Consider the following 23,412-nt stretch of genomic DNA (forward strand, 5'->3'; position numbering starts at 1 on the left):
GAGAGGTATTCTACGTCTGTATTTATTATAAAACTGGCCATGGTTTCATTTACCCTTTCTAATTCTTTTGATGAACTCCATCTTACAAAAGGTGCTACAAACAAGTAAAAAAAGACAAAATACTGTTAATAATTCTTGTTCGACATTTTGAAGAGGTATGGGAATGCGACAATGTTTTTCTATGAAAATCATTCTAATACATACTTTACTGCTAAATAATCATCTTCGTTAAGTCTCTCTTTTAAAGGTTCGATATGTTTATAACCTTCATTCAGTAAGCGCATTTCTTGTTCATTGAACTTTATTCCAGAAGAAATCAACTGAGAAAGGAAAGATAGAACTCTATCTATAATGTTCAAGTCAGTCTCGCTGGACAAACAATCAATTGTACTTTCAACTACGCCATCCTTTCTTAACACGTTGATCAAACTCTCACTAATTTTAACGGATGTTAGATAAGCAGTTAACAGCGCAATGGCTCTCATTTTTAGTTTTGGTTTGACGGTGGCGTCACTTAACACAGGCGCTATACAATCTAACCCATTTAACTTGAAAAACTTTTCTGAAATGTCCTCGTGATTTCTTATTAGATTTGACAAGGCATAAAACGCCTTTGTCCTTACGTCAAATGGCTTTGTCTTGTCGCTCGCCAACGCAATAAGGCTTCGCAGACCTGTGTCATATTTCATAAAGTTGTTTTGTGAGTTCAAATTGTTCTGCACGGCTGTGCCTATGATTGATAAAGCAGCAGCGCGAAGCTCCTCTTCGTCAGTTTGATCGAGAAATTCCAACAATGGCCCCCATAACTTCAAGTTTTCGATATTGTTAGCATTATCCAAATTTTCGATTAACATTTCAAAGTTGTCAAATGCAACCAATTTGGTTTCGACGTCAACTTCTGGATTCACAATAACAGCCATCGATTCCTTCATTAAGGTTGGATCATCAGGGCCACCACCGCCAAACAACTGCTGTAATAATTTGGGGTCTGGTTGACCAACTCTGGCCATAGCTTCTTTGTCACCTTGGGAGTTCGCGATAGACCACTGTAGTAATTTTTCCATAGTTCTTGCACGTATTTGTTTTATTAGCACTCTTTTATTGATACGAGTAGGACCTGTCTACGAAATGACAGTTATGTTTTCGGTACAACTTCCTATGAATTTATAAACATTTTTCTGTTAATAATCTTTGAGATGCCCTCATCGTTTCCACTCTCGAAAAGATTCCAGAAGGTTCCAGCTTGAGAGGGCATGGTCACTACTAACGAACATACATATTGCAAGTCTTAATGAAGACTAAAGTTCACCAACCACAGGACGGAAAACAGTGATTTTAAAGGAATCAGATACACTGTGAGGTGTATATGGATCACCATATCGTGAGAAGCAGTTTTTCATTTGTATATACCTAGTTTACGTATTATATATAATTCATTAAAGTTCGTTTTCCGCGATTTTTCTTAGCGGATTTTATCACTGTTCCTCTTGATGAATTCGTCCAGTTTGTAGACGAAATCGAGCCCTACAGCCTTCAGCCCATCTATCTGTTTTCTGGATGACTTTATAGAACTTGGCGATAGCATTTCGTCGTTCAGTAGTTGCTTATCTATCAATTTGAAGTGCTTGTCTACTTCAACACTGCACCAATCCACGAGGATTGAAGAGATTTTACCGCTGAGCCTTTTGAAAATGTCCTGGAAGTCCTCTACCGTTTTTTTTATAGTTTGGAACCTAATAACAGCTAGCTGAGTCAAATAGTTGGTGGGATTATCCACCGACCCAATCTGTAAAATCAAATCTTGGATCAAGCTGGATCTGTTTTGTAAGAAAAGATCAAGGGCTTGCTCTGGTAATCCCAATTTGATCATATTCTCGGTACCGCTTTTCAAGCGCATTATTTCGTTAGACGACAGAATACTCTGAGAAAGCTTGCTGGCAATTGCTTCTCGTCTCTGTTCTATTTTCAGGGATATCAAGTTATGTAGCATTAGTTCTTCGTCGGAGATTTTTTCTGCGAGGTCTTGCAATTGTGATTCAATATCCAATAACACATCTACAGCAGTTTCAAATCTGAGCCTAGCTAATTCAATGTCGATCTCTTCTACCCCTTCATCCAGAAATCTAAGCCTATGAGCAGATGAACTCATATCTCTRGATCTTGGTCTCGAATGCATTGATAATGTCAGGTTTTGCAAAAGATATTGGTCCATCGCACCTGTTATATTCCTACCAGGAGTGATTGAACCACCCATACTACGTCTTTGATTCTTTTTAGGGCTTCTATTATTTTCTCTACCAGGTGTCTGTTGTGTAGACTGCAAGTATCTAAACGATTCTCTGATACGTTTAGAATTCTCTTCTTCAACATGAAAAATGTCACATAAATCATCCTTAGCCTTCCTTATAACATCCAACATTTTAGCGCATTCGTCCGCTTCCCGGCATTCATATAAGCTCGAATTCGAATTGCTAAATTTGAAAAGAAGCCTTTTACTGGAAAATTCCTCACGTGTCACGGTAACGTCTTTTAGAGGATAGCATTGGCTTACTGTAAAGTCATTCTGTTTGTCCCTTGATTTGTCGGCAATAAGAACTAAATCATTCAAGATAAAAATTTGTACCATTTGTAAAGGTTTACCGGTGGTTGTATTCAATTCCATCCAATTCGCGCTGTTCATTAAGATGTGTCTTCCCTTTGTGGAATTGACAAATTTCTGAGCACCTTCGACGTTTTTGAATAATTGATCTAATTCTGTATCCCAAAATTTTTCTAATATGAAAACGCTTGATCTATCTCTCCTCCTGGTTTTTTCATTCTGTCCTGCTTTCAAAGGTGGTAGTAACTCTGGGCTATGACTTTCCACATTATTAGCATCATCTTGCCTCTCCTTGTTAATTTGGTTTTGTAATTGGAGCCTCTTTGCTGCTATTTTTGTGAACTGGTCCAAAGTCTCGTTTAGGTCATTTATATTTTCTCTAACCCTTTTCAACTCCAACATGGCAACATTTAAGTCATTGTTCACAGTCATGATTTCGTTGTAAGATTTATTGATGTTTAACTTTACCTCTTCTTGAACTTGTATGGATAAATCGGTTAAATTTGAGGTAAATTTGTCGATAGTAATGGCACTTGCATTACTCAGTTTATCATGTACGAAATCTTTGGCATTAAAACGCGGATTTGCCAACACTTTCCTTAGCGACATGCTATTTTGGAAAAGATCGTTACTGTTGGAGACCATCATAGTATTTCTCATTGCCGATCTAGCAGGTAACTTGTTATATACGTTCTCGTTCATAGAGCTATCAGCAACGGGCGGATTTAAACTATTTTGAAGACCTTTGGAACTTAGTGATTCGTTCTCTGTCGTCAAGCTGCTATTATTATGGCTGCCCTCCATGTTGTCATTTATTATTGCCATACTTGTCATATCAGGCAAGGGCATTGAGTAATCTAGAGTTGGTGGAGCATAGTTTGTATTATGAATTGATAGCCTTCTTTGCATTGAAGTTGCTACCCTGTTTCTCTCCCTAGCATCAATGGTTGGCAACGTATAGCTGGTGGCAGGATCCTTGAGATCACTGTATGGATTTTTTTTCGTTTTTTGCTTGGGCTTGGCAGGCGATGGAGGTGCCTTTTGCTTTGCAGGAGAATTTGCAGATTTTTTTGCATTTTTCCAATTGTTTCTGGCCTTCTTCAAAGAAAAGTCAACCATTGAAAATGCTGGCTATCCGTGTTAGTAATTTATGAGTCCGTACTGAAGCTAAGCTTGCTGCTTGCACTGTTTGTTTTAGCCTCGCGAATGGATTCATTCATTGAGGCTCTCTGAACTGTTTTTTCCATCATCCTTTATTTTCATGGAGCGGAATTTAGCAAACAGGAAATAAACAAGATGAACAAGATCATGAATTATCTTTGAAAAGATTACAAGTGTGTGCCAGGGCTATCCGTTTTAAGTCAAAATTTGTGAAGACCGTTCGTTTTGTGTGAGAAGTAAAACGCATATTTCAACTTTGAAGAAGTGGCAACATCACGCTGTTAACGGCTAACCTAAACAAAACAATAGTAGAGAAGAAAAAAAGGTAGGAAAGGTCATCACTTCTAAAAAATGAGTGTTACGAGTGAAGAACTAAATTATCTAATCTGGAGGTACTGTCAAGAAATGGGGCATGAAGTGAGCGCATTGGCGCTACAAGATGAAACAAGAGTATTGGATTTTGATGAGAAATACAAAGAGCATATTCCCATAGGTACACTAGTAAATCTGGTGCAGAGAGGAATTCTGTATACGGAGAGCGAGTTTCTGGTTGATAATAAAGGCGATATCAGCTCTTTAGATGAACAGCATCTTTCTGAGGACTTTAATTTGGTGCAAGCACTACAAGTTGATAAAGAAAAATTTCCAGAAATCTCTACTGAGGGAAGATTTGCCTTAGAAAATGATTCCGAGAATAATAATTTTGGCAAGAATGACTCAGGCACGACTGATGGACTAAGCCTAGGCTCTGATGTGGCATCTAGCGGTACTGGTGATAGCCTAGATGGATTTGTCAAGACGTTGAAGGAGATTACGAAGCTAGATAATATTGTTTCCTCCATTTGGAATCCATTGAATGCATCCATTCTTGCATACGGTGAAAAGGATTCAGTTGCAAGATTGACCCAAATAATAGAAACTGAACGAGAAGAAGGAAAACATTGGGAAGCGAGAGTCATAGCCGAATTAAGACATCCGTTTGCTCTAAGCGCAAGTAGTGGTAAGACAACGAATCAAGTCACATGCCTTGCCTGGTCTAATGATGGTAACTCGATTGTAACAGGTGTAGAAAATGGTGAATTACGATTATGGAATAAGGCAGGTGCACTTCAGAACGTTTTAAATTTCCACAGATCCCCTATAGTCTCAATCAAATGGAACAAAGATGGAACACATTTCATTTCCATGGACGTAGAGAACGTCACTATACTCTGGAATGTCTTGAGTGGCACTGTCATGCAACATTTTGAGTTGAAGGAAAATAGGGAATCTTCCGCTACTGCTGAAAACTCAAACAATAATGGCGAGGATTCACTTGGTGTTGATGTCGAGTGGGTAGATGATGACAAGTTTGTCATTCCTGGGCCTAAAGGTGCCATTTTCGTATATCAAATTACAGAAAAGGCACCTATAGGTAAATTGATTGGGCATCATGGTTCCATCAGTGTCTTGGAATTTAATGACACCAACAAACTTCTGCTAAGTGCGTCAGACGATGGTACTCTAAGGATATGGCATGGTGGTAATGGTAATTCTCAAAATTGCTTCTATGGTCATTCACAAAGCATCGTATCTGCGTCGTGGGTGGGTGATGACAAGGTAATATCATGCTCAATGGATGGATCTGTTCGTATATGGTCATTGGAGGAGAATACACTACTGGCGCTTTCAATCATGGATGGTATCCCCATTTTTGTTGGAAGGCTATCACAGGATGGAGAAAAATACGCAGTCGCATTCATGGATGGGCAAGTGAACGTCTACGACCTAAAGAAACTAAACAGCAAGCTACTGAACCGTAAGCAACAATCGTTGTATGGCGGCAATAGTTGCACTACCACGGGCAGCAGCATTACAATTCCACAACCCATTCCTCTCTACGCTAGCTACCAAAGTAACCAGGACAACGATTGTGTCTTTGACCTGTCGTGGAACCATACGGGGGACAAAATTTCTGTAGCATATTCGCTTGGGGAAGGTTCAGTTGTAGCCATATAAGCCATTTGGCAAGCACATAAATAGATCAATTCATCATTAATTTTTTTTTTTGTTTACTAAAGGCGAAAAGTGAAAAATTTCGCAATTGAAAACGCCGCGGGCCGACCGTGTGTGACGTTGTGCAGGATTCTCGAAGAGTCATCACTTTGTAGATAACGAACAGTCTCGATGAGAAAGACAATGAGCTTTAGTTTTCATAGTTTTTTATATGTTTCCCTGGAATTTGTTTCTTCCTAGCTAGTTGTCACTTTTTCACAAATAGAATTGATACATAGAAAGAAATAAAAAGGTAAAAAAAGCACCAACTTATACATCTTGTATATTATATTAATAGTGGATCATGAGCGAAGAATTTCCTACGCCGCAACTCCTGGATGAGTTGGAAGACCCACAAAATTCTGCTGTATTGGACAGTAACAAAGGGCTAAGTTCCAATCGTGTGTTGAAAGATATTTTTGCCGGTACCGTTGGTGGTGTTGCACAAGTTCTTGTTGGACAACCGTTTGATACAACAAAAGTTCGACTTCAAACTGCGACTACAAGGACAACAACACTGGAGGTATTGCGTAAACTTGTTAAGAATGAAGGTGTGTTTGCATTTTATAAAGGCGCCTTAACGCCGTTATTGGGGGTAGGTATATGTGTCTCAGTACAATTTGGTGTGAACGAGGCCATGAAAAGATTTTTCCATACCTATAATGCCTCCAAGAACGCGAATATAAGCTCCCAAAACGTAGACCTCTCGCGTTCAAATACACTTCCACTATACCAGTACTACATTTGTGGGCTGACAGGTGGTGTAGTGAATTCATTTTTGGCCTCGCCGATTGAACAGATTAGAATCCGTCTACAAACACAGACATCAAATGGCGGAGACAGAGAATTTAAAGGACCCTGGGACTGTATCAAAAAATTGAAGGCCCAAGGTGGGTTGATGAGAGGGTGGTTTCCAACAATGATAAGAGCCGGGCACGGGCTAGGGACGTATTTCCTTGTGTACGAGGCATTGATGGCTAAAGAAATCAGCACCGGATTAACAAGAAACGAAATTCCTCCTTGGAAACTGTGTCTATTTGGTGCATTTTCCGGCACAATGTTGTGGTTGACGGTGTATCCATTGGATGTCGTGAAATCTATCATACAAAACGATGATTTACGAAAACCCAAATACAAGAATTCCATTTCCTACGTAGCAAAGACGATCTACGCCAAAGAAGGTATCAGGGCTTTCTTTAAAGGGTTCGGGCCCACAATGGTTAGATCCGCACCTGTAAATGGTGCTACGTTTGTCACATTTGAACTAGTCATGAGGTTTCTCGGAGAAGATTAGGATTAAGAACCCTTTTTATAGATATAGAACATGTTGTAATTATTATACAATAGAAAAATGCATGGTTTTTTTATAATTATTATTTTTTTTCTGGTGCAGAAAAAAATTATACTGGTCGTTACAGAATATATGAAATGAGAATATGCGTGGAAAAGAAAGTCTGAAATTAGTTGGGGGAGGGTATGCGGGCAAGACGGTTATAGCCCATCAAGCAAATTCAAAAGAGCAATCGCTGGATTCGACTTTGTTTTTCATTGAAGGTACCAGCTCCAGTTGCTGGAATTTTTCCGCGTCTTGGTGATAGTAGAACCCTTGAATGTTACCAGTGACTTGATCATGGACAATGTAGTAAAACCCATCGTAAGACGCACCGTCTACGCCTTCCATCAACAAAGCGTCCGGGACCAAAAATTTTTCCTTCCATTTCATGAATATGAATCTCTCGTCTAGGTAGTCGCCGAACTGTTTCTCTTGACTGAAAATTCTTGAGATGTTATTTGCATCCGTGCTCGATGTAGTGGGTAACTGTTGTTGTTGCTGGTTCTTACCGGTATTTTCTGCGGTGTTGCTGTCAGTTGGGTTGGCGGTATTCTTTTGACTCATTAGGAAAAGCTGTCTGAAAGAGGGGAAATTTATCCAGTGTTCCAAGTCGGTTTGGTCCGTAGCCTTGTATTCGTTTAGCACTGGCTCGTCCTTCCAGCTAGAAGACAAGAAGGCTAACTCTTTGTGAGTCACTGCGTAAGCTTCAAAATACGTGCTAATCTCCGGGTGTTGGTTGGTGAGGCCTCTTATTGACAAAAACCCGGATAGGTGAGGCGACAACGACGTGCTGCGGCCTGTTGGAAAGTCGACCGTTTTCAAGTTCACCGTAACCTGGTATCTTTTGTAGCCCGAAATCTGGTAGCCCGTGAACTGCATCCTTGGCCTCAAATAGTTCGTGCAGGTCGTGTGGTTGAGAGAGGGGATTGCCGCGACGGGATCTTCGGGCCAGTACGGGGACTGGTCCTCAACTATGTACTTCTTCCTGATGGAACCGTTGGCCGTGTGGGCAAGCTGCTGCAAGGAGGACAACGAGTCCCTGGAGGCGCACTTGTAAAGGTCCTGGTCCTGCAAATAATGCTGGCGGTCAACGAGACGGAATGGCGAGTTAGAGGTCAGGTTGAACGTGATCGGGTACTGCTGTCTAGGCGCAGGCTTTGCCGGAGCCAGCTCCGGCAAAGCCACCTGCTCCGGATGCTTAGAAACGGTAGCCTTGGATTTCTCCGCCAAACTGTCTACTTTAGGATTATTAATCATGACTCAAGCTTGTGATTCGTACTGTTGCCCATACAACAAATAAAGAGAGAAAAGGAGGAGTGTACAACAAACCAACCACCATGAAGAAAACGAAAATCCGGGATGTCTTCTAGAAGTCCACAGTCGGTATATATAAACTCCTGTGAGGGCCAAGAGATGCAGAAAAAGAAAGCAAGAAAGCATGCAGAAAAAGAAAAAAAACCCTATTATCCTCGCGGTTTGTCACTGCGGCAGGCAATCGGTGCCGGGAAAGCCGCACACCGCCCTCCGTTTCTTTTGCAATGCGAGTTGTTCCGGCACAAGCGCCTGGAAAGCGAAATTAAAGCGGAAAAAAAAACGAATATTAAAGCCCGCCCGCCCCCACCACCGTGGGGGCGGGGCAGCGCCGGAACATGTCGGATAATCCGCCGACCACGTGCCCCGTCGCTTTACACGGCTGAGAAGTCCGCAGAAAAGAAAAGAACAGCACTTTGCACGGGTTGCACGCCCATTGCCATTTTTTTTTCACACCTTCGACATTTGCCACGGTTTTCTTTTTTTTCGCTGCCCGGTGGCTCAAAGCGCGCCCAAACCGAAAAGATTATAAAACGTAGTTGCCTTGCTCTTCTATCCATGCAGAGATTAAAGAACAGCTACCGTTATCTTCTACTAGAGTAGAGTTCATCACAGCATAGAAGAGCACAGCACAGTCTAAGAGATCCGTCCAAGCCCGCCATGAACCCTCAAATCAGTAACATTATCATCATGTTGGTCATGATGCAGCTTTCTCGTCGCTTAGACATGGAGGACCCAACAATCATCATGTACATTAGAATCTTATACTGTTCCTCCATTGCTATCAGCTGGATGGTCTACCAAATGGCCAGAAAGAGAATCGTCGCCAAGAACGATATGACTACCATGAAGTATGTCGTGCCTGGCAACGCCATGTCCGGCGAGGGTGAAAAACTAGAAGTCACCACTGTCAAGGACTACGATTTGAAGGAAACAGATAGTGCTATCAAGTCAATCTACACCGGGATGGCCATGATGGGGTTTATGCATTTGTATTTGGGATACACCAACCCATTGTTCATGCAATCCATCTCTCCCGTCAAGAGCGCTTTGGAACACAACGAAGTGAAGATCCATCTTTTCGGTAAGCCTGCTGCTGGGGACTTGAAGAGACCTTTCAAGGCTGCCTCTTTGTTCGGTGGTATGGGTCAATCTGGTCCAAAGACCGACAAGAAATCTATCGAAGAAGCTGAAAGAGCCGGTAACTCTGGTGTCAAGGCCGAATGATTGAACAAAAAGAAAGTATATTTTTCCTCGTTCTATATAAAATATATTCAATCTTCCTTTTTTCTCTTTGCCTCCGATGCAAAATTATAAAATTAAATACACATAAAAATAAAACTAAACACATACTGTCTTTTTTTTTTCTTTTCGTTGGGTGATAGATAGACCCATCTTATTTTGTTGGGCTTCTGGTCTCTTGAAAATGAGTCGTGTTGTGTTTTTCTGTTGTGTGTGTGGGGGAGGGGGGGGGTGATATATATGATCTTTGTGCCATAAAAAGAAGAAAAAACTTTGATATACATGTACGGAAATTCAGTCGGCACGCTGGTGTGATCTTTATCGTTGGACAGCTATAGATGCTTTGAGGCAGCGAGCGGGCTCTAAAGGATTCACAGCCGCCGTAGCCGCGTAGACATGTAGATAGTTGGTAACGGGCCGAGCAATGCGCTGGATTCTCCAGGATTCTTAATGGCACTGCACTGCGTTATCACTAGGTCTGGCGTGATCGTTATGAAAAATAGAAACTCGAAGACTGGTCTCGATATGATCACTCGCTCGTAAATTGTATCGATTGTAGTAAAACCGTTAAAACTCTGTTTCTGAGGGTTCGTGTCGAAGTAACAATGGTCTCTCTCATTATCTTCGTGTGTCCCGCCAATATAATGGAAGCCAAGGGCAATTTTCCCACGGCCATCCCCGTTTCGTTATAGATGTAAGGCACAATTGCATCGCTGTATGGGCGCATAGTGTTGCCATGGCCAAGAGCCAAACCCTCGCAACTTTCTCTAGGTATTTCTATATCAAATTGCTTTAAGTTTTTGTCTTGTGTTGTTGGTTCGAAATAGAATTTTGAGCTAAACCATGTGATCTGCTCAACATTTTCCTTTGTTACGTGCACTATGCTAGCATCTGCCAACTTTATCATCATTGTCTGATCAAAGTTGATCGGCCACATTATGATACCGTATTCGGCCTTCAGCCACTGTAATACAACCTCGTTATGGTTGTTGGTCCCGCAATAGCACAGGAACATCGGTACTTCCATATTTGCGTTCCCCAAAAAAATGAATTTAGAATATGTGTTCTCATCCAGGTTGGAGGTGTCTAATCTCAACTCAGAACGAATGTACTCGTTGCCACCGGACACATCATCAGCCCCATCGGGGACTTGAATGGTTTTGACATCAAACTCCACTTCTAGGTTCAGCAATTGGTTCAACTGCGGTATGGCATTTTCCAAGGAGAGTTGTTTGTTGGCCCCTAAAAACTTCCACGTATAAGGCATCCCATTAAAAACTACTACGCCAAGACCTATGCGACAAATGAGATTACTTAATCAACATTCCTCACTACGGTTGTTTGTTTTGTATCGGTCACTTTTTTTCCCCATTATACGGTCGGATCTGTCTAAATCGCGCTTTAGGAAACCCAGGGACCACCCTATTTTTTATTTTTATATAATATCAGATATATATGTATAAGGTTAAATGTGATTAATTGCACACGATTCTGGGGACAAGTAGAATCAGTACGAAAAACGAGCTGATTACAAGGCATGGGATTTTGGGAGGATAACAAAGGTTCTATTACCTCAGGGCTGAAGAGCGCTGGAAAGTATGGTTACCAAGGAACTAAATTCGTCGCCAAGTCAGGATACAAGGCAGGAAAGAAACACTATAATACTAGTAAATCGCAAAGGGAAAAGAAAAATGGCAAAAACAAAAGTGATGAAGAGATCGAAAGTGACGAAGAAGAATACGAAAGAAAACCGGCCGATATAAGAACTTTGAAAAACCCGAACTCTTTCCCTCCTCCACCTTTAAAAGCTGGACAGAGAACGTATACAGGACAGCAACAGCAGCAGCAAATGCCAGGCGAAGAATCCTATGGTGCTTCTCAAGCAGCATATCAAGCTCAACCTGGGGTTTCTCCAATGGGGCAGTCACAATATGCGCAGCCACAATACGCGCAGTATCCACAACAGCAACAAGCTCCGGTGGCACAGCAGACGCCTACATATGGACCTCAAGGGCAACAAGTGCCGCCGTATGGATCATATTCTAATTCGACTAGTTTCCAGTCTTTGCCGCAGCAGAATCAACCTCAAAATCCAATTCAAAGTCAAACATCCTTGAACTCTGGGTCCCAGCAAAACACAGGTTTTCCCGCACAAAGCCCAGGGTATGGATATCCTCAGTTAGCTAGTCCAACACAACCACAACCACTGCTGCCTCAAAACAATAATCAGTATCAACAGCAGCAGCAGCAGCAGTCCCCACAGAATCCAGCTATTCAGTATGGGTCGCAAGGCCTACCCAATTATGGACAGCCCCAATATCCTTCGAATCCACAGCAAGTGGGTCAGTCACAGCAGCAGCCACCATCACAGTTTGGTCAACAGGTCTTACCGCCGCCTGTACAACAACAGCAGCATCAATTCCAACCCCAGGCCGGTCAACCAGGCTTGCAAACCCCTGGACAGTCTTCTTTTAATGCCTTTGGTCAACAACAACAACAACAACAACAACAACAACAACAACAACAGCCCCTAAATCAAAACACTGTTTCAGGACCATATAGTAATAATGAATTCAATTCAGCAAGTGCGTACGGCCAACCTATGCCAAACAGCATAAACATGCAAGGAACAAACCAAAATTATGGAGCCCCACCCATGCAGAGTCAACCCCCAATCGGTGGACAGCCAGCTATACCTGAGAGGATGCAACCGCAACCGCAAGCACTTCCACCAAGAAATGCTTACCAGGCCGAACCATCCATTGATTCCTCCCAATCCACTCCTCATTTTGAAGTCGCACCGTATGATCCTGATGCACCTGCTCCTAGGCCTAAAATTGACATGCCTATAGTGGATGTTAGTAACCTTCCTCCGCCTCCTACGCATAGAGATAGAGGAGCAACTGTAAAACGAGAATCGACACCAAGTGTCGGAAGCTTACCAGACACTAATAAGAAAACTCTGCCAAGCGTGACTTCTTCGCCTGCAATTTCATTGTTACAAAAGAACCCAGAGCCTATTGCCATAAGCAATGGGCCTGAGCCTATTGTCATGAGCAATGAGCCAGATCCTGCTGTCATGACTAATGAGCCAGAGCCTACTAAGGAGCCAGATTCTAGCGCCAAACAAAGTGAAGAGAATACTACTAAGCCTTCCATTTTAGGACATTATGATGTTCAAGTAAACTTTGCTCCACCTCCGAAACCTTTTAGACATAAGCCTAATTCCGAACCTTCTGACCATTCCCGGAAACTTTTTACCCCAGAACAAAAAGCACCACAACTTCCTTCTCGAAATAATTCCGAACTTTCTGACCAACCATCACGGACAAAGTCTAACTCCACCGAACCAGTGTCACCAGCAAGCTCAGGGGGAGTACATGAAGCTCCTATTTCTAATTTTCTGCCTCCACCGAAACCGTTCAGACACACTGAAAACCAACAAGGCCAAGGTGCTGGATTGCCGTCTTTCAAAAAGAAGAATGACATTTCACAAACACCCTTTCGCGAGCAAATTGAAAATGTCAAACCGCCATTGCAGCCTAAATCAGACTCTCGATTTCAACCTCGATCCAGACCAGTTCTCATGGAGACACAGTCTATTGAAAGCTTTCAACCGCCACCAAAGCCATTTAGACGTCCACAACAAGAACGGTCATTTTCTAGTGATAATGACAGTACTACTGATAATGACAGCGCCAATAGAGTTGACGAGAGCGAAGCGAATAACAGTCGTGGTCGTGGTCGTATAGTAAAGCATGATGGTGCTCATGATGCACATGATGCTCATGCTAGATACAAAAGTGAGAATTCTGATGAAAAAGATCATGATGAGTATTCTCAGAATACGTCCGCTGGATTTGGAAGAAAAAAGGTCTCAGCACCTCCACCTCCACCTCCACACAAGCCCCAGAGATTAGGTGAGGCAGCTGTAGCAACGGAAATTAAGAATGTCAAAGGCTTAAATACCCATGAAAAGTCACCGTTTTCACCCCCTGCGGTCAGCTTGCCTTCAAGACCTCCTATGCAAGCGTCAGAATCTATTAAGAAAGCACCTCCACCTGTTGTGAAACCCAAACCTAAGACTCTCTCTTTGAAGAATAATGAGCCTCCAAAAGAATTGGTCAGGAAAAACACCGCAGATTTGGTAAAGGGGGCTGGGCAAGATGAAAAGTTGAATAGCATTACAAATGAATTATCTCAGTTTAAATTGAGGAAAACGAATGTAAATTTGGAAGATTTGGGTAACTCAAAAAAACTGAAAGAATCGAGTCCGATTGATTCAGATCTGGATGAGAACTATGTTTCTGCATCGGGATCTGTTTCCCCACCAAGGCCACCGCCTTCGAGGTCGAGCGCTATCAAGGTTCCACCGCTTGTTCTAAAGAAGAATGACAATTTGAAGAAAAAGCCACCAATTGTTCCTAAGAAAAAGTCATTGCTAACAGCCCTTGAACCGAGACCCATCGGCATGGAAAAAGCTGGCTCATTGGACAATTCTGATGACAGTGATGATTTGAATCCCTTTGAGAGATATAAACGAAACGTTGTTCCTCAAGAAGAAGACAGACTGCATAAGCAAAAATAATGGTAACATTATAGAATTTTTTAAAATATATATTTTACGTTCTTTGTGGTTTGTTACTTTGGTAAACAAATTTTATTTTATATTTAAGTTGCTTTCTCGGGCACATTACTTATCCATATATATAACATTACGTATACATGTTACGGTAGATGATGTATGATTGTGTGCGATCGTCGACACTATGAAGGAAACGATACTCGACGAATAGTATGAAACCTCTTGATAAGGATGAAGGTAGTGGAAGCAAATAGTTAGAGATGTGAATCTATTTAGATAACAAGGCAGCAAATTGTTGAATGTTGATTTCCCCCGAGCCATCACTAACTTCTCTCAACATATCGTCTACTTCTGCATCAGTCAGTTTTTCACCAATGGATGTCAAAACGTGCTTCAACTCGGCAGCAGAGATTAAGCCGTCACCGTTCTTATCGAATACTTTGAAAGCTTCTAAGAGTTCTTGTTCGGAGTCATTGGATTTGAGCTGACGAGACATTAGGGCCAAAAATTCACTGAACTCAATTTGGTGGTTACCATCAACGTCAATTTCATTCATTAAATCGTTGACTTCGGCTTCACTGGGCGAAAKACCCAATGATCTCATCACAGTAGCTAGTTCACTGGAAGAGATAGAACCATTGTTATCTTTATCGAATAAGGCGAAAGCTTCTTTGAATTCGGCAATTTGTTCTTCAGTAAGATTGGAGGACATTGTGTATTTGTTTTGTTCAAACTAATTATTCTGTTGTTCGATAGCGTGTAATATAAAACTCAATTCTACTTCTTTAAAGTACCCTTGTGAGTTGGTAAGATCTCTTGTAAGACACCTTTTTACGCGGAGCATGAAAAAATTCTAAGAATAAACACATATCACAATTCACGATATAGTATACATGGCTTAAAAATGTCTCAGGTTGGGCGGAAGAAGGGTACCAGGTGTGCTATGCAACAGTTGGTATACAAAACGTCCTAATTAAATTCCATGTATCCAGTTTTTGCGTGGTTGGTTTCGAGCTTTGTCACCTTGCGTTTTATAATGACGTGCGGAATGAAATAAGGTGCATCTAACTGGGATCGTCTTATACGTTGAGTCAAACAAATCATATAAGCAATTACTAAACTAATTAGCGTGGACATATTAAAAGTTTAACACTTACAATGGCAAACATTGTTGAAGAGTAACCGTGGCAGCTTGTTAAAATCAGCTTCCAGCAAAAGAAAATGTTTGCGGATACCCCCCAATGGTTGCTAGTTTTAGTAGCTGTATACCTTTCCATACCGTTAATGGTTTATTTTATTATTCCTTACTTATGCTATGGTACCAAGTCCACCAAGAAAAGGGTTATTATATTTGTGCTCGGTGATGTAGGCCATTCTCCGAGGATTTGTTACCACGCGTTGAGCTTCAGTAAGTTAGGCTGGCAGGTCGAGTTATGTGGTTACGTAGATGACACCCTACCTAAGAATATTTCTAATGATCCGAATATTACTGTTCATCATATATCAAACTTAAACAGAAAGGGAGGTCAAACGTCGGTTTTGTTTATGGCCAAAAAGGTGATTCTTCAAATTCTAAGCATTTTCAAGTTGCTTTGGGAACTGAGAGGCAGTAACTATATTTTGATACAAAACCCGCCAAGTATACCTATTCTTCCAATTGCTGTATTTTATAGGCTGACTGGTTGTAAGCTTATTATCGATTGGCATAATTTGGCATATTCTATATTGCAGCTCAAGTTCAAGGGAAACTTTTATCATCCGCTAGTGTTGATATCTTATATGGTAGAGATGATATTTAGCAAATTAGCCGATTATAATCTGACTGTTACTGAGGCCATGAGAAAGTACCTGATCCAAAGCTTTCATCTGAATCCAAAGAGATGTGCTGTTCTATATGATCGTCCAGGTTCTCAATTTCAACCTTTCCCAAGTGATATCTCTCGCCAAGAGGCTATAACAACTGAAAGTTTTATGAAGGATTACATTCACAGCGATTTTGATATAGAAAAAGGTGATAAAATCATTGTAACATCGACTTCGTTTACTCCTGATGAAGATATTGGCATTTTATTGGGTGCCTTGAAAATATACGAAAATTCGTACGTGAAATTTGATTCAACTTTACCCAGGATCTTATGTTTCATAACAGGTAAAGGGCCGTTAAAAGAGAAATACATGAAGCAAGTAAAGGAATATGATTGGAAGCGCTGCCAAATCGAGTTCGTATGGTTATCAGCAGAAGATTATCCAAAGTTATTACAATTATGTGATTACGGGGTGTCTTTACATACTTCAAGTTCAGGACTGGATCTGCCAATGAAAATCCTGGATATGTTTGGTTCAGGTCTTCCGGTTATTGCATTAAACTACCCAGTTCTTGATGAATTAGTACAACATAATGTTAATGGGTTAAAATTTGTTGATAGAAGAGAACTACATGAATCTTTGATCTTTGCCATGAAGGATGCTGATGTATATAAAAATTTAAAGGAGAACATCATTCAAGAGACCCAAAACAGATGGCAAGCCAACTGGGAAAACACAATGAGACAACTGAAGCTGATCCACTGAATAAAATAAATTGCTTGATTTTTACTCAAAAAGAACGGTAATGAAGCAGATACCGGTCCAGCATCTTTTTTATACTAGTAGATATATACCACTCCATTTTTTTGATTATAATTTGTGTATATACTGTAAATAATCAAAGACTCTTTTTGCGTATCAAGTATCAGATTGTACGCCCTTTGTATGTATGGGCAGGGCAATTGATACATTATTACCCAATTTAGGTTCTCCGCCAAATAATTTTCTTTGAAATATCGGCACTATGGCCGAGTGGTTAAGGCGACAGACTTGAAATCTGTTGGGCTCTGCCCGCGCTGGTTCAAATCCTGCTGGTGTCGTTAATTTTTGTCTGTTATGTGAGTGTGATCAACTTTTTGTCAACTGTCTTCGTCTATAATAGAATATATAATAAACGAGCCGTGATAAATAATTCGCATCTTTGTTGTTATCTTATGTCTATTTGATATATATTGCTTCTTGTTCAGTTATTTATTGGATATTGTATTGTTTAGCCATGAGAATACCCTGTGCTACATTCTGAACACGCGCATCCAATTTATAGCCTTGTTGGTCCAATTTCACCATTTCGTCTGGGAACTTGTGCAATTCGACACTGAAGCATTCAATGAACTCATTGTCTTCTAGCTGAGTCACTGGCTTTTGGTTTTCAGGTAAACTCATATCAACTTCGACAGTTACAAGACAGAGGTTGGTGTTGGTGAAACCAGGATCATTGAATACAGTTGGACTTTTCGAAATAATTTTACCTTTGTAACCTGTCTCTTCCTTCAACTCTCTTAGTGCAGCGGTGTCGACATCTTCACCAGCATCAATCAAACCGGCTGGCATTTCAATGCACACACCTTCAACAGGAGGACGGAACTGCTTCTGTAATAAAATTTCGTCGGGTTTGCCATCTTTGTATTTTAGAATTGTCAATATACCAATACCATCTACACCACCGGAGTTTCTAGTGGTACGAACAGCACTATCCCATTCTCTTTCATTGCCGTTTGGATCTTTGTATATGATTTTTTGTAAACCAATCCATTTACAGTCCGATGTGTCTTTGACGTGACGGGCTTCAACTATTTTGGCTTCCTCTGGTTTGCCCTTAACAATGCTCATTGTTCGAAATAATTTTCTAATAGTAAGGGAAATGGGTCTTCTATTTCTTGAGGCGATTAGAGGGAGCATTATAGAAAAAGGAGGAAATACCTAAAGATTCAGAGAAAATCATTCACACGTACTACGTAGAGCCTGTTCAAGTTTATAGTAAACCGCTAACGGTCGCATTCGTCATCCCTTGCGAAAGCCAGTGTTTGCCTGTCCTTTCCTGGTGAAGACGAAAAAAAAAAAAATGAAAACTGAAAAATTAAAAGTCTCTACATGCATGGCTTGATCTCTTAATAGCACAAACTTGAACGTATTTCTACAGGCACTTTGTGGTATTTCTAAGTTGACCCTGGCAACAGATTTTTCAGATCACTATGGATGCTGCACAACTAAAAAGTCAAATACAACAATACCTTGTGGAATCAGGAAACTATGAATTGTATGATACAGCATAATAATGGTTTTTTATTTTAACTTCCGTTAGTTCTACTTTACTGACATTCAGCTTTCTGCTACATCTAAATCTACAGGATTTCAAATGAATTGAACGCGAAATTGCTCCAAGAAGGTTGGGTGGATAAAGTCAAAGACTTGACCAAGGCAGAAATGAATATAAATGAATCCACGAACTTCACCCAAATATTATCCACTGTTGAACCCAAAGCTTTAGGTATGCGACCATTTTCTTATTAAATACATTAAAAGTAGAAAAGATTACTAACACTGGGAAATTTCTTATTCTAGACATGATATCGAATTCAACAAGGGAAAACGTTTTGAATCAAATAAGGCAATTTCTTGAAGAGGTTGTGGACACACAATAAAAAAGCCACGCATATCCCGCATTGCTCTCAGTAATATTATACCTACACGCGAGGAGCTATTTTAAGCAATAATACATTTTAATCATGTAATGATACAAAATAATAATATACCTATATACGCATATATTTACATGTGTATATACCAAAAATAACATCATTCACGTTACCCAATTTTTTTTAGTCTTTTTATTTATATGTATCCACGACGTATTGAATCAATCCTTCAAAGCTGCACTACTCTCTTTGCTGATTTCATATAATTAGTAGATCAATTTATCAATGTGAACTTTTTTAGTCATCATAATTTTCATCTTCTTCCACCTGCCTTACCACATTTTCTATTGGAAGTATGTTTTCTTGTGGAGTTTTTTCTTGAGTGGTTTGTTCTTCTTCGCGCATTTTAGCTTCTTCTTTTACGGTTTCCATTGTTTCCAACGTAGGCTTAATTACCGTTGCCGTTGTAGCGAGAGATTCATCTTGTTGTGGTTCAGTTTCCACAGCAGCTGTAGGGTCTGTTTCCTCGGCAGAGGATGCAACTGGTTCGGTTGGAGTGCCGTTTCCCTCTTTAGTGTCCCGTCCCACGTCGCCTTCTACTGGAGTTTCCTCGGTAGGGCTAGTAGTAGTGGAAAGTTTGATTGTCTCAGCAGTACCTTCTTCATTCCCTTTCGTCGTTGAATTTTCTGACGATAAAGTCGGTTGTACATTAGCTGGCTTGGCCTCCACGTTAGACGATTCCATGGGAGGAGGAGCAGAAGATGTTTTAGTAATCTGTTCGTTGTTAGTGGCTTCTTGTGAGAGTTCTTGAGCATGGATTGTTGAAGGGATTGAACTTGCCTTTGTGGGTGTCTCCTCTTGTACAGGAACATCAGATTCTGCTACTGCAGGTTGTGGGTTAGTCGTCTCAGGCGTTGAATTCTCCTCGATAGAAGAAGCAGTATTTACTAACTGGCTGATATTTGAACCTGAAGAATTTAGTCTTTGCTTCTTTGATCGTGGTTCAATGCTCGGAGTTATTACTGCAGAGGTTTGATTCGATATGGCGGGTGGTAGTTGGTGAGGAGAATTTCTATTACTTTCTGGGTGAGTGCTACTAGATACGGCGGCATCTACCAAGGTGTGAATGGCGCCTTCCATGTATCTCTTTTGGGGCAAAGAGTTCTGTTCCAGGTTGTGTTGAATTAAAGGTTGTGGAGCCTGAGGTTGGGGCTGAAGATGTTGTTGATGCTGAATAGACTGTAGTTGTTGTTGAGATGGCAACTGAGAACTTTGCTGATGTTCCATAGCTTGCGCAGAGAAAGGTTGTAATTGGTGTGCTTGAATGATGGTTGGTTGGGTGACATAAGCTTGGCCTTGTTGTGGGTTCAACATTTGTACAGGAACGGCCTGTTGCTGTTGTTGTCTTGGTAAAGCCTGCAACTGATGCTGTTGCTGATGTTGCTGCTGCTGTTGTTGCTGCTGTTGCTGCTGCTGTTGATGTTGTTGCTGTTGTTGTTGTTGCTGCTGATGCTGCTGATGCTGCTGCTGTTGCTGTTGTTGTTGCTGTTGTTGTTGTTGCTGCTGCTGCTGCTGATGTTGTTGTTGTTGTTGTTGTTGTTGTTGTTGTTGTTGCTGCTGCTGCTGCTGCTGCTGCTGAGCCTGTGCTTGGGCTTGCGCTTGCGCTTGTGCTTGCGCTTGGGCTTGCGCTTGTGCTTGTGCTTGAGCTTGGGCCTGTGCTTGTGCTTGGGCWTGCGCTTGTGCTTGTGCTTGGGCCTGCGCTTGTGCTTGGGCCTGCGCTTGTGCTTGTGCTTGTGCTTGTACTTGGGCYTGGGCTTGCGCTTGGGCTTGAGCTTGGGCTTGWGCTTGGGCTTGGGCTTGGGCTTGTGCTTGTGCTTGTAATTGTGGAGAAGCTCCATTAGTGTACATTGTGGCAGAAGAGTTGGTTGGGGTTTGTTGAGCTGGATGTTGCTGTTGTTGAACCATTGATGCAGCAGTGTTAGCAGGTTGAGCTGAAATCCTAGCATTCAAGGGATTACCTTGATCATTGGGTTGTAAGGTGGGTTGTAAAATCACAGGGGGTGGTGCGGGAGAAGCGTTTGAAGGAGCACCATTTGATTTGCTGCCCGGATTTTCCAGCTGTTTGGTTAGGGCCTCTAATCTTTCTCTGATGTGAATGTTATTTACATCTAATCTTGCAGCTTGTTTATAAGCGTCGAGGGCATCAGATAGTTGATTGTTACAGGTTTCGTAAAGGGTACCTAAATCGTACCAAACTTCACTGATATAAGGATTCAATCTTATAGCTCTAGTGTAAGCGTCTAAAGCGTCCCTATATTGAGAGATTTGGTAGTATAAGACACCGATAGAACACCAAAATATTGGGTTTCTTGAATCTCTGTTGACGGCCTGTTGGAAGGCGTCATATGCAGCGGTGTAGTCCGTTCTGATCATATGAACTCTGCCCAGATGGTACCATGTAGTGGCGTCCGAAGGGTCTGCCTCCAATGATTTTAAGAGATAATCCAATGCCTTTTGAGGGTCGTAGAACTGTACATTGCTCATACCGTAAAGACAGCCCAATTGTTGTAACACTTTAGCATGATGTTGATTTTGAGCCAAGACATGTTCGTAGGCCTCTTTGGCGCCCTGCCATTCACCCATACTCTCCAGAACACTACCCAACTGGAACCATATGTCCCATTCTTGCAAGGGAGCGGGAGGTTGAGGTAAGATGTATCTGAAGCATTCTAAAGCCTGCGACCATTTACCCTGGTGTTTGTATATGATACCAAGTCTGAAGTAGATTTCATTTGCCTTTTCGAAGTGAGGGTCCAGTTCCAAGACTTTGGCGAAGGCTTCTTCAGCATAATCCAAGGAACCGTATCTGTCGTAAAGAATACCGATTCCATGCCATAATTTCGGTACGTTGGGGTTGCTGAGGTGATATAGCGCTTGTTGGTAGGCATTGTAAGCTCTTTGCAAGTCATCCAGCATCAGATAACAATGGCCCAGGGTAGCCCATACGTCCGATAGTTCAGGGTTAACAAGCAAAGCCCTTTCGTAGAGTTCTGCGGCCCTTTGAAACATGTCTCTGGAACGGTATAGGTGGGCCAGTGAGGTCAACGCCTTCGCGGAAGAGGGATTGAATTGTAAAGTGGCATCATACGCCATTGCAGCCCGATCACCGTCGCCAAGAGTTTCTGCCAAGGAAGCTATGGAGAGCCATGTTTCCGCAGTCGATTGTGTTAATGGGTCCAGCGGCTGTTGAGGAACTGCAGCCTGCTGTTGTTGTACCTGTTGCTGCTGCTGTTGCTGTTGCTGCTGCTGTTGCTGCTGAGCGGGTTGTTCCATTATTGTTTGTTCACCGCCCGGATTCATTTTTTCTTTTTTACCAGTGTTCGTGGTTGCTGCTGGTGTAGTACTACTTTATAGGCTTATAACAGTGGTGGGGAAAGAGAAAGAGATAGGGAAAAGAGGTGGTAGTAGTGCGCGTCTGGTTCAGAAATGACTGACGTTGTCTTGTTTGCCTTGTTGTTTCTTGCTCTCCCAATTGAACTCCTGACGTTGTTTGCAAAAAAACAAAAAACAAAAAAAACAAGAAAAAGAAAAAAAATGCGCTTTTGCTTTGATAATCGGAAGGGAAAGAACGACCAACCGACCGAAGAAAAGAAAAATAAAACAAAAAAAACCTTGTTAAAACCGGATAGGGGAAGACGCCAAAAAAAGATGGAGTACAGTACGTGTGAAAAAGTTTGGTGGCTAGCGACGGGAGTAGCAACGATCGGAGAAAGAGAGGGGTGGGGGGCGGAAGGCAGGGCGAGAGAGAAATCAGCTAGCGCCGATACGGTTACAGTGCGATACGAGACGGGCGAGGACGGGTCGCTTTGTAGCACGGTACTGTACGGTCCGGTACGAGACGAGGCAACACGGGACGAAGCGACACGGCATAGCACAGCATAGCATGGCATGCCATGGCACGCTAAGGCAATTTCTATGCTGTGTTGCATTGGCGTTGGCAAACGCACGCGCAAAAGAGGTGCGGAACAACAAAGTAAGGGCCGACCAAAGCGCGTGAGGGAAAATAAGCTTTTCCGAGTGCCCTGAGTGGTGCACGAAAAAGAAAGAAAAAAAGAAAGAGGAGCGAGCGAACGAACGAGTGACGTCGGTGCCGCGAACTGACTCAGCCGAGTCGGGCGAGAGTCCGCTGACTCGCTGCGCTATGTCACTGGCGACGGTTTCTTTTCGGCTTCGTCGTCCGTGACGGGTGCGAAGCCACCGGCTATGGTGTGTTTGCCGCCCAGCTTTTCCTACTTTTGATGGTTTGTGTGTGCGTTATGTGATTTCGTTTCACTCGTTAAAGCTAGTAGACGTTGCTTGATTTCGTACTTGGCAGGTTTCGAGTTAAGTTTTGGTGATCGTTTGACTCTCCGTGCTATTGAAATGAGAGTTATCATTGCTAAACTTTAATCATGACTTCTCTTAGAATAACAAACATAGTAAGACCCATTTAAAGCGGCAAGATGCTCCACATTTGCGAGATCTTTTCCTGCCAACGCCACCAGTGTTCTGTCGCATATGACAGCGCCCTTTCACCACATGTCTTTTTCTTTTCCCTCTTCCCCTCCTTAGCGGTAACCAGGGAAACGGCCGGAGCTTCCGCCTT

The 23,412-nt window shown here is 41.9% G+C and overlaps 14 protein-coding genes and 1 non-coding gene across 15 annotated transcripts; 7 read left to right on the forward strand and 8 right to left on the reverse strand.

Annotated features, from left to right (window-relative positions):
* Nucleotides 1-188: 188 nt before the first annotated feature.
* FES1 (Hsp70 nucleotide exchange factor FES1) lies at nucleotides 189-1,064 on the reverse strand (the record flags this gene model as incomplete). Its single annotated transcript, XM_018364336.1, has 1 exon — nucleotides 189-1,064. The coding sequence occupies one exon, from the start codon at nucleotides 1,062-1,064 to the stop codon at nucleotides 189-191; it is 876 nt and encodes a 291-aa protein (XP_018223137.1).
* A 398-nt stretch (nucleotides 1,065-1,462) lies between these two features.
* Nucleotides 1,463-3,718, reverse strand: EXO84 (exocyst subunit EXO84; the record flags this gene model as incomplete). The annotated part of the gene is made up of 1 exon (XM_018364337.1): nucleotides 1,463-3,718. The coding sequence occupies one exon, from the start codon at nucleotides 3,716-3,718 to the stop codon at nucleotides 1,463-1,465; it is 2,256 nt and encodes a 751-aa protein (XP_018223138.1).
* A 393-nt stretch (nucleotides 3,719-4,111) lies between these two features.
* SIF2 (Sif2p) lies at nucleotides 4,112-5,758 on the forward strand (the record flags this gene model as incomplete). The annotated part of the gene is made up of 1 exon (XM_018364338.1): nucleotides 4,112-5,758. One exon carries the CDS (start codon nucleotides 4,112-4,114, stop codon nucleotides 5,756-5,758), a length of 1,647 nt encoding a protein of 548 aa, XP_018223139.1.
* A 340-nt stretch (nucleotides 5,759-6,098) lies between these two features.
* On the forward strand, nucleotides 6,099-7,088 carry YMC2 (organic acid transporter; the record flags this gene model as incomplete). The annotated part of the gene is made up of 1 exon (XM_018364339.1): nucleotides 6,099-7,088. One exon carries the CDS (start codon nucleotides 6,099-6,101, stop codon nucleotides 7,086-7,088), a length of 990 nt encoding a protein of 329 aa, XP_018223140.1.
* A 207-nt stretch (nucleotides 7,089-7,295) lies between these two features.
* Nucleotides 7,296-8,384, reverse strand: VID24 (glucose-induced degradation complex subunit VID24; the record flags this gene model as incomplete). The annotated part of the gene is made up of 1 exon (XM_018364340.1): nucleotides 7,296-8,384. The coding sequence occupies one exon, from the start codon at nucleotides 8,382-8,384 to the stop codon at nucleotides 7,296-7,298; it is 1,089 nt and encodes a 362-aa protein (XP_018223141.1).
* A 102-nt stretch (nucleotides 8,385-8,486) lies between these two features.
* On the forward strand, nucleotides 8,487-9,041 carry DI49_1136 (uncharacterized protein; the record flags this gene model as incomplete). The annotated part of the gene is made up of 1 exon (XM_018364341.1): nucleotides 8,487-9,041. One exon carries the CDS (start codon nucleotides 8,487-8,489, stop codon nucleotides 9,039-9,041), a length of 555 nt encoding a protein of 184 aa, XP_018223142.1.
* Nucleotides 9,042-9,098: 57 nt separating this feature from the next.
* On the forward strand, nucleotides 9,099-9,665 carry SND3 (Snd3p; the record flags this gene model as incomplete). The annotated part of the gene is made up of 1 exon (XM_018364342.1): nucleotides 9,099-9,665. The coding sequence occupies one exon, from the start codon at nucleotides 9,099-9,101 to the stop codon at nucleotides 9,663-9,665; it is 567 nt and encodes a 188-aa protein (XP_018223143.1).
* A 544-nt stretch (nucleotides 9,666-10,209) lies between these two features.
* Nucleotides 10,210-10,947, reverse strand: IML3 (Iml3p; the record flags this gene model as incomplete). The annotated part of the gene is made up of 1 exon (XM_018364343.1): nucleotides 10,210-10,947. One exon carries the CDS (start codon nucleotides 10,945-10,947, stop codon nucleotides 10,210-10,212), a length of 738 nt encoding a protein of 245 aa, XP_018223144.1.
* Nucleotides 10,948-11,217: 270 nt separating this feature from the next.
* On the forward strand, nucleotides 11,218-14,268 carry AIM3 (Aim3p; the record flags this gene model as incomplete). Its single annotated transcript, XM_018364344.1, has 1 exon — nucleotides 11,218-14,268. One exon carries the CDS (start codon nucleotides 11,218-11,220, stop codon nucleotides 14,266-14,268), a length of 3,051 nt encoding a protein of 1,016 aa, XP_018223145.1.
* A 265-nt stretch (nucleotides 14,269-14,533) lies between these two features.
* Nucleotides 14,534-14,977, reverse strand: CMD1 (calmodulin; the record flags this gene model as incomplete). The annotated part of the gene is made up of 1 exon (XM_018364345.1): nucleotides 14,534-14,977. The coding sequence occupies one exon, from the start codon at nucleotides 14,975-14,977 to the stop codon at nucleotides 14,534-14,536; it is 444 nt and encodes a 147-aa protein (XP_018223146.1).
* Nucleotides 14,978-15,486: 509 nt separating this feature from the next.
* ALG1 (chitobiosyldiphosphodolichol beta-1,4 mannosyltransferase) lies at nucleotides 15,487-16,836 on the forward strand (the record flags this gene model as incomplete). The annotated part of the gene is made up of 1 exon (XM_018364346.1): nucleotides 15,487-16,836. The coding sequence occupies one exon, from the start codon at nucleotides 15,487-15,489 to the stop codon at nucleotides 16,834-16,836; it is 1,350 nt and encodes a 449-aa protein (XP_018223147.1).
* Nucleotides 16,837-17,089: 253 nt separating this feature from the next.
* Nucleotides 17,090-17,171, forward strand: DI49_1142. The gene has a single exon. It is a non-coding gene; the product is annotated as a tRNA-Ser (tRNA).
* A 151-nt stretch (nucleotides 17,172-17,322) lies between these two features.
* YSA1 (ADP-ribose diphosphatase) lies at nucleotides 17,323-18,030 on the reverse strand (the record flags this gene model as incomplete). Its single annotated transcript, XM_018364347.1, has 1 exon — nucleotides 17,323-18,030. One exon carries the CDS (start codon nucleotides 18,028-18,030, stop codon nucleotides 17,323-17,325), a length of 708 nt encoding a protein of 235 aa, XP_018223148.1.
* Nucleotides 18,031-19,064: 1,034 nt separating this feature from the next.
* CYC8 (transcription regulator CYC8) lies at nucleotides 19,065-22,127 on the reverse strand (the record flags this gene model as incomplete). The annotated part of the gene is made up of 1 exon (XM_018364348.1): nucleotides 19,065-22,127. The coding sequence occupies one exon, from the start codon at nucleotides 22,125-22,127 to the stop codon at nucleotides 19,065-19,067; it is 3,063 nt and encodes a 1,020-aa protein (XP_018223149.1).
* Nucleotides 22,128-22,183: 56 nt separating this feature from the next.
* On the reverse strand, nucleotides 22,184-22,756 carry DI49_1145 (uncharacterized protein; the record flags this gene model as incomplete). Its single annotated transcript, XM_018364349.1, has 1 exon — nucleotides 22,184-22,756. One exon carries the CDS (start codon nucleotides 22,754-22,756, stop codon nucleotides 22,184-22,186), a length of 573 nt encoding a protein of 190 aa, XP_018223150.1.
* Between the last annotated feature and the right edge of the window lie 656 nt (nucleotides 22,757-23,412).

This window comes from Saccharomyces eubayanus, chromosome IV (genome assembly GCF_001298625.1).
Source record: "Saccharomyces eubayanus strain FM1318 chromosome IV, whole genome shotgun sequence".
Lineage (NCBI taxonomy): Eukaryota > Fungi > Ascomycota > Saccharomycetes > Saccharomycetales > Saccharomycetaceae > Saccharomyces > Saccharomyces eubayanus.